General features: G+C 45.5%; 1 protein-coding gene across 1 annotated transcript in view; it reads right to left on the reverse strand.

Moving 5' to 3' along the window:
- The window catches only part of PRKCH (protein kinase C eta), a 106,670-nt gene that overhangs the window by 81,624 nt on the left and 12,997 nt on the right, over positions 1–12,049 (reverse strand). Inside the window, exon 2 of the mRNA XM_065747534.1 lies at positions 2,004–2,067. Coding sequence (XP_065603606.1) covers positions 2,004–2,067 — 64 coding nt within the window. The remainder of the gene's footprint in view (positions 1–2,003; positions 2,068–12,049) is intronic.

A 12,049-nucleotide genomic window follows, 5' to 3' on the forward strand; every position in this document is an offset into this window, starting at 1 on the left:
AAGTAATACTGAGTGGCTTAGCCAGATTTATATAGAAAGTGAATTTCACTGGAAAACCGAACAGAGGTATTCCCCGTGCTGCTGCAGTGCCCTGCGAAGCAGACATTCTCTCTTCCACTCTTATTTCATAATCCTTTGAAAATAAGGGAAACAGACCACATCACTGCTGTGGTGAGAAGCCATATAAATAAAATATGTAAGTAAAATCACACCACTTGACTTCCTGCATCAATCACAGCCTATGACCATCAGGATACTCTAAGAACTCACAAAAAGCACCTCTCACCAGAGACTTGGCTCCCACCTTTCCTTCCTAGCACCCATACCACGTGCTGTAACACTGTGAGGACTGTGGGAGGGTCTTCCACAGCACCTCATTCCCCATCAGCTCAGGTCCAAGCCAGTATCACTGCTGTTCACTTCAGCTGGTGCCCTGAGCCATCACCGCGTGAAGAAACCCCCACCCCTTTGCAGCCAACAGTCGCTCTTCCCCATCCACGTGACCCACATTTTCCCGAGTGCATCATGTTTTGCAGAACAGCTCCATTTAGGTACATCTAAGGCAACATGTCAGCCCAGGGATTCCTTCTACTAAGCCATGGGAAGGTCCTGGCAGCACCTCTGGCACTGTTCTCTCCTTCCTTGAGCTCTGATTACTAATCAGGAGATAAAAGCAACAAAAAAAGTGACCAATGCTCCTTCAGCCTACTGAGATGCCCTTCAAGAATTTGTTCTTCCTTCTAGAGGTTGTTCACAGACATGCAGCACAGAAAATAAAATACAATTGGATGACTGTTACCTCAAGAATAGACACTGGGACCACAAAGGCACACAAAGCCACATGAGATCCACCCAGTTTCGCTTTGAACACATCTATTCAGAAGAAAAACAGCTGGACAAAGACAGATGCAGGTTCAAATGCTCTAAAAGGACACAGCTCCACAAAGCAGAACTGTCCTGTGCATCACCTAAAGGAAGCCAAGTGCTTCACCAGCAGCTGTCTGGGCCCCAGCACACAGCAGGCTGCAGGCTCAGCAGGAGTGGCACAGCTCCCCAGAAGGTCACAGCAAATCACAAGCTTAAATGCAAACCCTTGTTTGAAATATACACACGTTTCCATGATGGGATGAGAGAAAGCATTGAAAGCATTAAAAATCCAACAGTCCAAGACTGCAGGTAAAGGGCAGTGGAAAAGATCTTGTCCTGATTCTTGGCTTCCACACAGGAGATACCCCCCAAATATAGTCTGAGGTCACAGCTAAAACGAACAACAGCCATAAAGTAGGCCTGAGGAAAATAATCTGTCTTTTTCAGATGCCCATTCCAGCCTTCCTGGGTTCCTCCAGTGCAGCTCACATCTACATGTACATCACAGTTCACTGTTATCACAACAACAGGGAATTGAAACCACCACACTATAAAAGATAGTTACAAAAATAATAATAATAATAATTATATCTATATCTATATATATATATATATATATATATATATATATATATATATATATCTGCCCGGATACTTTTTCAGGAATTCTTGGAATTTTTTTAGTTCAAAAGTTGCCCTATGTTTCCTGTGCAAAGTGAGCTCTGGAAGCAGAAACGCATGCGAAGTAGATGGGAGCCATTATGGAATAAAAGTCACCCAGAAGCTTTAAACATATTCTACACACCCATCATGAAGCACCCAGGTGAAAAGTACACGTGACAACAACCATCTGTTTGAAGGACAACTTCAGATAAATAAACCAGGCTGAACATGAAGCAACTCCCTCGGTCCAAGATCAGTGCAAGAGCAGAGCAAGAGCAGAGCAGATGGACTACAGCACACGAGGTTAGCAACAGCCCTACCCTGACCTCCGGCCACTCGACATCCCTCTGAGCGCAGCAGCATGCACCCTGAGTGGGGAATGCCACTTGTTTAAGTGTCACTTGGAAACTGATGGTAATAATATACACCAAAGGTGAACCCTTAACGGAAACAAGCCAAAGGAACTCCCTTACCTTCTGTGAAGCTGCCAGTAAGAGTAATGACGACAAACACTTTACCTTCTGGTTCCAAATCCACCTGAAAAAGCAAAGGCAACATTAAGACATTGTTTTTCAAAGGGAAGAGTTGTCTTCTCAGGATTTTGCAGGACAGATCTCACCAGCACGTGCCAACACAGAGCTCCATGTACCCCCATGCACACCCTTAACATTACAAGAAATTAAGCACCCGTCACCCGAATTGTTCAGCACGCCTCTACTAAAGGAGGAATCCCATCCCCAGTTTTTTAAGGAGCCCTAAATGTTGAACAGTCTCAACCATGCTGGAATAACATCAAACTCTCTCAAAAGATCCATGTATAACTGTATGCATACTTTCCTCCCTATTATATACTAACCCATTAAAAATGTTTCAGCCTCTCAAAATACCATCAGTGCTGGGGTAAACTCCTAGTTCTACTATCAGTCACCTTTTGACTTTAAATCACAGAATAGAGGAAACTTAGGGTTGTTCTCTGAAGATATGCCATCACTAAATCTAAATTAGACTCCTGTTTTTTGCTAAACATCACCTTGTGAACAAAGTCACAGCTAAGAAACAGCTGCAGTTTGCGTCAGGCTGCTCACACAGAAATCTCACTTAAAAAAAAAAAAGGGAAAAGAAAGGCACATTCTCCCAGTGCAACCCCAAAAAGGATAAAGTTAATGAAGAAGAGCTTCACACCGCGTGGGTATTGATAATCTGTGCAGAAAGAGTTCTGAAAATAGAGCTCTCTCAGCAAAATGATTAAATGTGATCATTTCTAATTGGGTTTGCTTTCATGCTGTCACCTTTTCTTGGTTCAAAGTCTTTGTTGCTGAAGTAGAATTGTTCTCAAGTTATTAGGAATTTCTTAGTATGAGTACAAGTGATAGCATTAAGGAAAGGAAGAGAGCACATCCTATTGACACAACTTCAGCTACAGACCAGAAGTGACATCTCTATTAATGCAAACCATGGGAACTAGAACTGCTTGGCAAAACCTTGTCATAATGTTAATTTTATGGGCACCGTATTTTCCAATCCCTACACCTCAGCAAAAATTTAAATACACAGTTTTGCTTCAGGATTAATTTTCAGTTTGCTTGGACTGACTGCTGGATGGGCTGCATTTGAACAGACCCCTGCCTCTATGAAAATGGAAGACGCTCCTCAAACAAACTTCAACTGTTGCGGTATCATATACCTTTTCTGCCTAAATTCCAGTTTACTCTGGAGACATGTGACTTTGTACAGAAAAAGTTATTTCAAAAACGTATAGTAATAGATGTATACAGTCACCCAAATGGATTTATGGATTGTCAGGGTTTCAGGTCTTAGTTCCTAGCTCTGTGAGACACCTTGCTTTCTCGCCTGTAAATGAGATTCCCCTGCACAGTCTCACCAAACAAGGAAAAATGCTGAAAAAGTACTAGCAGCGTATTTATGAGAGTTATAAAACAGTCTCTCTCCCCTCCAAACTTGGAGATTAAAGACCACTGAGATCCCCTACGCCAACTCAGCAGATGTGCTCACGTCATAGCTCAATTCAGGAGTGCTCAGCTAAGAGGATGTTGCTGCACTGCAGATCTACTCGTGGTGTACATTGGCAGGATCTAACAAAACACTGCAGCTGGGAGGCTCCAAAATGAGGACCGAAGCCCTAGAAGGTGTCTCTGGCAGAGCAACACCCGTGGGGCATAGGGCTGGCAGTGAAACCAGCAGCCTGCGTTGCACAAGAGGTCAGAGCAGGCCATCTTAACAGCCTCTCTGGTCTGACACAGATAGAAGCAACGACAGATAAGAAACAACAAAATAAAATAATGCACTACTGATAGAAGCCTGCCTTTTGGAACTGCCATGATCTCCTTTTACAGATGACATCTGACCAGGAAACCAGCAGCCAACACGGTATCTGAGATCAGTTCAGAGATACGTGGCAAGTGCCTGAAACAGAAAATAGTCTCTGACCCAGAAAACCAAAAGCAAATGAGACTCTCACACCTGATCGCAGACCTGCTTGAGCCCAGGAGGCAGAGCAGCTCCCAACAGCAGCACCCACCCAATGCACCCCTGTCTGTTTCAGTGCTCACAGGCTGCCCTGCCCCATGGCTGTGCAGTGCAGGGGGACCCTGTGCTAACAGCTTGGGACTGCATCTACAACGCTCCTGTAAGCCAACGCTCATGGGCTGAACAGCTTCTAAACCAAGGCCCCAGGGCTAACCTCCACCATCCTCATGGAGCACCTGCCCCTGCTATACACATTTATAACCATCTCCACACATTTTTTTCTTCCCAGTATTATCTGTGGCTGCTCAAAGACAAAACCTATGTTTCAGCAGAGAAACAGGAGCCGCAGTATTATTCCTGACAGAGCTATTAAAGCCAAAAGCGTGCTATGAGATGGTCAAGCCACTGGTGGAGAGGCTCAGAGAAAAACTCAAGTGTGAAGACAACAAATAAGACATTAAGGAGGAGCTGTGACAATATGGGAGATAAGCAACAGGGGAACTTTATCTGCATGTATTTGAAGACAACATCCAGAGAGTGATGTGTGACATTAGAAGTGTGTGCTACTATGGAGAGAAGTTTCCCAATGCCAAGACTGACTTGGCACAGGGAAGCTTTCTTTAGGAAAACAGAATGATGTTGGTAGTGTCTAATATCACAGCAGCAAGTACACCACAGCAGAAGTTCTGGATTCCTGTATTAGTGAAGAAGCTCAATTTTTCTGCACACGTAGAGAATGCAACAACCCATCTCCAAGCAAATGCCACTGGTGGTGAACTTTATAGACATACCTAAGAGAAAACAAGCACTGGAGGATTCTGGCAAGTGAGCTGGAAATGAGCAGGCAAGGAGTGATGAGCTCAGCCATGGCTTCATGGCAGCCTCATTGTGAAATGCAGCACTCTGGCAGCCAGGCACACAGCAGGAGCACGGAGGACTTCTCTCAGTAATTCAAACCGCTCACAGCAGCCCATGCCCCAACTTGCTTGGATTGCTCAGCTCCGTGTGACTTCAAAAGGAGCTGGGAGAGATCTGGTTCCCATAGGAGGGGCCCAGTCAATCATCTCACACACCTTCACACAAGAAGATGTCGGTGTCATTCCTCACCACCGGGCAGCTGTTATTAACCCCCTCCCCCTCACCTGTGTGTAAAAAGACAAACCCTAGTTTTGGAGCAAACGAGGGAAGAGATGTAGAGAGACCAAAACAGGACTCCTTAATCATATGCCTCCTCACGTATGAAAAAAAAAACAAACTAGTCGTGCATGATTCATCAATGGAAGAGGTTTGGAAAACAATTTCAGAAGGAGGCAACGTATCAACACCCAGCTGAAACATCCGCTGAACTTGAAGAGCAGGTATAGTCAGTCACCTTCACAACGAGCCTGGCCTGCCTCCCAAACCCTGCCCCAGACAGAAGAGCTGGGGCTGGCTGCTGCCCACGGGTCTCTAAAACACAGCAGTGAAGGTGGGAGCCAGCAAACCTCCGGGACGAGAAGACACTGGCAGCAGTGCACCTGGCGTGAACGTTAGTTCTGGTCAACTAAGATCTTTTTTAAAATGCATTCTCCTTTTAACCCCACTCCTCTCCATGGATAATCCAATCTGGGAATCCTGATCTGAACAATGCTGAAATCAATGGGAATCCTTTTAATGTCTTTGGAACAGGCACAAACGAAAACTGCATTTACCCTGGGGCCCAGAACATCCTTTCTCCCATTGCTGCTCTGACCTTTCCTCCCCACAGGCACAATGAGCAACTCTCCTAGAAGCACAGCCTTCTCCTGAGCCCATGTCAGGGCTGACGTGGCTTCACAAGCAGAACGAGCCAGACACTTGCAGAGAATAAAGCAAATATAAAAGCAACCTGGGGAGTCAATTAGCTTAATTAAACAAGTAGCTATAGCTTTTGACTTCCTACATCATTTTTACATTTAATTAACAGAAGTGCATATATAATCACTTATTTGCAGAGGCAATTCCCAAGGCTCTGTTCAGTCTGGTAGAATCTGGGTTAGCCTAAAGCTGTTTTTTCGCATGCCTCTAGTTACTACTTTCCTTTTTTCTTGCTCAAGTTCCAAACAGGTCATGGTTATGGAATGCCAGTTCTTTCTGTATTTCAATAACATAGCACCTCCCCCTGAGCATGCCTTCGTCAGACAGGTCAAGTCACAACTTTCTCACCCAAACACACGTCTGGATTCATCAGTCCCTCCTGGACGTTTGGAGCCTGACCGACACCCGTCTATCAAGTGAAGCACCTAAGAAAAATCTCTAAGGCAGTCTAACTGAAAGAGGATTTTGCATTTCCAGACCAACAGCAGATGAAGGTACTTTTTCCTACAAGGATTTGAATCCTAGTTAGGATTCAAACCAGCGTGCCTAAAAACCTGGCGTGCCAGGAGTCACCTTCATCCTTCCTGCCAAGGTTGGCAAGCGTACGGCAAACATTCCTGCCCAGGGCAGATGGGGACATTCCTGAGACTCACTGCAGGCTTACTGCATGGAAGACCCTAAGTGATGTCACACAGGCAAGGCAGAGACTCCAGCTCTCATCTCACCTGAGCTGTGAATCAGACTGAGAAGCACTGGGAGTCAGCCCGGCCCCCAGTGAGCCTCAAACCTCTGCGTCCTTTCAGTGACAGCAGACATCCCAGCTTCGGTGGGAAAAGGAAGCCCTTCCAGTGACTCTCGCTGCCGTGTGTTTAACTCCGAAAGTAAACCCACAAATGGGTGGAAAGTTAGTCTCCCTCCTAACTCCTATAACCAGTTCTTCTGGCTGTTACTGTAACATTGTCATTCTGATTTTTTGTTCCAGGACAACTGTTTAAAATATTACTTTTGTTTTCAGCCAGGCTGCATAATTATAAGCTGCATGACGGCCACAAACAACCATGCATAACTTAGCACTCTTAGCCAATCCTAGACTCTTTAATCAATTTTAACCTGGTTTCACTCAACAGGCTCCTCACCTCAACAGGAGATTTGCTCAGAACAGTAAGGGCTGCAGCAAGACTTAGCCTTTCCCAGGAAAATTCCTGCCAAGAAAACCTGTTTCACAGTATTGAAGTTTCTCAAAGTACTGTCCCCAGCAATACCACTTCCTCTAGGACAGTTGAGAAGACAACGCAGATGACCAGACCGGTGCAAGATGACCGGTGAGGGTGTGTTTCTGAGGGCACAGTGCAGCCCACAGTGGGACAGCTCCGCAAATCTACCCTCAAGCAGCTCCTGCCTCGAAGCCTTTGCCATCAATTCGGTTGAGTATCACTCCAGCAGTGGACCTGTAGGCTGGGGGAGGAAGGAACGCTCACTTCTGCAGCTCACTGTCAGAGGGCTTTGCAGTCCAAGCTCACCACAGTCCTGAATTCACCAGCACACAGCTGAGAAAAGGCAGGCAGCTTCCTGCCCTACAGGGCCTCACTGGACACCTCCAGGCTGCCCACCCCACTGCTCACACAGGGTGCACTACTATAAGCCCCACAAAACAAAAATCACGTGGGCAAGACATATTTTGCCTTTCCTTGTCACACACATGCACCAGCAGAGGCCTAAACGTACTGAACATAGAACTTGCATGGCAATACCCATTCTGGATTCTTCGTGCCCACCCTCCCCTGGATTCTTCTCTGGACTATCACTGCCTTTCTCCTGCAGCTATTTTGTTGGGTTTTTCAGGGGGTTGGGGAAAACACGGTCTATTCCATTTCCCGAAAAGGCAATATTGACAACAGTACTGGACCACTAACTCAAAGGACAGCACTACAGCGCTTCATTTTCAGCCATTCGAACACCTGGTCCCAGGATCTGCCCACAGCAGCGTACTGGCTTTGAACACGCAATGCAGCTGCCTGCAAACAACTGCCGGCAAAACAGGCTGAAAGTCTATTTCACAAAGGTCTCTTCTCAAGAGAGCTTAGGATCTTTGGAAAAATACAACAACACAACAACAAATCAAAATACCACGGCAACCAAAAAAGGACAAATCCTCACATCACACACACTCACAAAACCTTCCCTCTGATTCCCATCCAATGAAGAGTAACGAGTCAGCAAACCTCAACTGACAAATCCTTCAACAGCCGTTGAGCCATGAAGACACCGTTTAGCTATAGTGCTCTGGACACATCAGTTACAAAGGGATGATGATGACAACTCAAGTTTTAGATCTCTTGTTAAGCATCCACTGCAGGAAGGTACTGCTGTCTATCTCCAAGTTCTAGAGATGATCAACAAACACATTTTTTCACCATCTTTATTAACTCAACTCAATGTAACTTGGCAGAAAACCGAGGAAGTTGTGCCAATTTTGCTGCTTGCAGGGATAAATAAGTCAGTGATGGCTGCCAAGCAGGCATGTTGGTGGCACTTCCATTCGGAAGCTGTCCAAGGGCTGCAGCAATGCGTTTCCTCAAAATAAAAACACTGACATAGCTGAGCTTATCGCTGACAGATTGTCCCTCGACAATCGTTGACAACAGGTCAGTGCGAGGCTGTGCACCCGTGAACCAGCCAGCACACTGCACTGGGGAGAGCCAGAAAGGGCTACGGACAGAAACAGAGGGACAAAACAAAATAAAAAGACTAGGCCCTTGCTCTTGAGAAGTCTTCCAAGGCACAGCACTCACCTGCAGTTTTAATTAAGCTTATTAACAAATCTAAGCAGGCTTATGAATCATTCATGGTTTTACATAAAGCAGCAGACTGCATAATGGTCTGAAGTTCTCTGATCAAGGTATTTTTGTTGGCCACCTAAGGACTGCCAAGCATACAGCTGTAGCAGTAGAGTGCTGTGTAACATCAGGGAAATCCATCTGATTGCACAATGCAGAACAGGGCCCTCAACATTCTGTCAATTAATCCAACCCAAGGTATCGTGGACAGCTAAGTACAGCAGCAGTATGAAGAATCCATTTACAGTTGTCTTCCCAGGGACCTGCTCATTAACACTTACTTTACTCTCCAGTACTCAGCGCCAGAAAACATTTTCTTGTTCTTCACAGGCTTTATTGTACAATGTTGAATTTCTGTGAAACTGTTCTCGCTGGTTTCCATTAGGCACGTCACTATTGCTACAGCATATTCCTACAACACACAGATCACTCTGGCACACTGCTGCTTCCTCACTTTTGCCCATAAGCAGCAGCTTCTTTTGAAAACAAGGCTACAGCTGATGAGATTGTAAACCTCTTCTCCAAGAGCCTGGCTTCTGAAGACCCCTCTTTTCAGTAGCAGTCAACATGTTAAGTCACAGTGATATAGCAAAAGGAAACCTACTGAAAAGGTCTGTTTATCACGCTTGATCACCATATAAAACTGAGAGAATTAGAAATAAAAAAGAGCATCTGAGAGTGTGATTAGATAAATATCTAGCTGCCTACACCTTAAATGCAGGAAGCTGGGGATCCACAGTACAGAGATTGAAACAAACTAAAAAAAATCTGCAAAGGGCTTGATTTGCAGATTTAGACATTTGAGTGTTTTGGAAAAGATCTGTACTTCGTGGAAAGCCCTGCAATAACCCACACTCCACAGCTGGGTTTCTTTTCATTTGCTGAACACAGAGCCAACAGCTCTGCTCTGACCATTGCTCACTGACCTCAGGCCCACCTCCAGAGCTGCAACAACACCGCACTGGCAAAAGCAAAACCCCAGACATGTAGGGAACCTCCACACCAGATAGGGCCACATTGCCTGCTTTCACCCAGGGGGGCTCCCTGCTGCTGCATCCATCTGATGGGCAAAGTGGGGTCTGAGAAGTCATGTGTACCCTCCACCTCTGCACCCAAAGATCTCAACGCCCTTCAAGGTGCCAGGGGAACCTTACACTGTGGGCGTCACAGACGGAAAGCGATGTATGCGAACGGCATGAGCAGAGCTAGAAACTGCTTGTGGTCTTCAAAAGCCTCACGCAGCACACTGCACAGCAGGCTCTCTGACCTGCAAAACCTCAGGGCTCTAGAGCACCCATGAAAGCAGCACGTACCTGACTTCAGAGGCGCAAATGTCAAGAAGAACCAATTAACTGCTCATTTGGTGCAAGAGAAGCTGCCCTTTTTCAAACTACACATCTCAGTGGCATGGCAGTCTTTAGAACTAAAGATGCCATGACAGGTATCCCCATTTAAAGCCATTACTGATCTTTAGTGAGGATATGAATGGGAGGGATTAATTACAGCAATTTCTAGACCTGGATCCTAGCATGGGCTGTGACACTACAGAAAAGACCACCTATGCTCTGACCATTCTTTCCATGTTTTGCATTCATTTCAGTGACTTCCTCCCTCCTCACCTGGCAGTTTCTCACCGCCGAAACAATTACAGACTGACTTTTATATCCAGCCAGCAATCTACCACATCTCCTTCCGTATTCCACTTAGCGAGATTATTAGCAACATGACTGAGACAGAACGAATGAAAACAAGCTATAAAAGAGTGCTGTCATATAGGAGAGACACTACTTGGGCCATAGGGAAAGATGGAGAAGGTTAGAAGCATTTTAGACTGCACACAAACTCCCCTCCCATCCCCAGCCATGGTTCATTGGATTGTTTAACATCTGCTTGGTACAACATATCCCAGAACACCACGTAAAAGCAATAGCAACTTTTGGCCACTTAATGAATCAGATTATTTCTGAAGGTACAAAAAGGAGTGCCAAGGCATGCACTCCCCCAGCATTCCTGAAGGCATGACCTCACTCGTGGTGTCCAGATGTTGCTGCCCGTGTCCGCACACTAATCCCACAAGGCTCAATGCTGAGAGTCATCACCAAGCCTTCCTGCAGCATGAAGAATGTTGGTTAGGATCCAGAATGCAGCTGACAACACCCAGAAAGGACACGGGCCACTGCCAACATTTGCTTTGCCAAGTTAGCTCGTGCCCATTTGTATAGTGGTTTCTCTTTACATGTTTGGTTTCCTGTTTTAGAGGGGCTTTTCTGTTGTTGTTTCATGGGGGGTGTGCAATAAAATATTTCTGCACAGCAGCAGCTAAGAAAAAGGTGCATAGATGAGGTTCCTCATAGGGAAGGATTAGCTTGTGAATTCATACATAAAGTATTAGGGGAAAAAAAAAAAAACAACAGGCATGAAAAACCTGAGGCCAAACACTGCAGTAAGAGACAGACTGTCCAAGACCGGGCAATTTTTAGCCCCATCACATCTATGATTACAGTTTTCCTCTTCTGCCTCATGGGAGAGATGATCTCACCATGCACTTGTGACCATACAGTCATAGCTGTGACTCCAACAAGCAAGTCAAGATGGGAAGGAGCTGAAGAGCAGCAGCCTTCCTGAGGCCCCTGGGTGGGTGACGAGGCTCCGTATCACTGTGGGAAATGCTGACCCAGCCATCTGCTGCCATCTGAAGGAGGGTGCACTTGGGCATTGTGTGACTGCAAGCTGACAGGCAGCACGTTACCATCTAACAGCAGCACGTCAACGTGTATTTCCCTTCTGTAATATTCCTTTTTCTCTTTCCAAAGCGCAGTTTCAAGATGAGAAAGCATTTCTCAGTATGATCAAGACATACTTTAGATTAAAGGAGATTAAGAGAGGAGTAGAAAAGGGAAACCCAGAAAGGATCCACAGAGGAAGGCGTCAGAACGTGGTTTTGAGTAGTCAATCAAAATGGCAAATTAATGTTGACCACATTTGCATCTGAAGCTCAATATCATCCAGATTCAGTGACTTCTGCAAAGCTGCAGACAGATGTTGCTTTCTCCAAACAGAGATTTCCAGGGGATTGCTGCAAGACCAAGCACATGGTAAACCTAGCTAAGCAAAGAACAGCAACAGGCTCTATTAGGAGACCATCCCTTGGAGCAATTGCCATCATATTCCCTCCCTAATAAATATTTTGTTCCTTTGTGAACAGAAAAGCTGGTATTTTATCTGTGCCACAGTCAGCAATCCACGTGCTTCATATACAAATGCATGTGCTTTTAAAATCAGCCCACTAGATATTACATTTAAAAATATAAATTCCTCTCTGGAGTAAAGCACTTCCCCACCTGAGTGGCACAGTTAAT

Source organism: Cyrtonyx montezumae, unplaced genomic scaffold (genome assembly GCF_038088225.1).
Source record: "Cyrtonyx montezumae isolate F1298 unplaced genomic scaffold, pur_monq_1.0 scaffold_10, whole genome shotgun sequence".
NCBI lineage: Eukaryota > Metazoa > Chordata > Aves > Galliformes > Odontophoridae > Cyrtonyx > Cyrtonyx montezumae.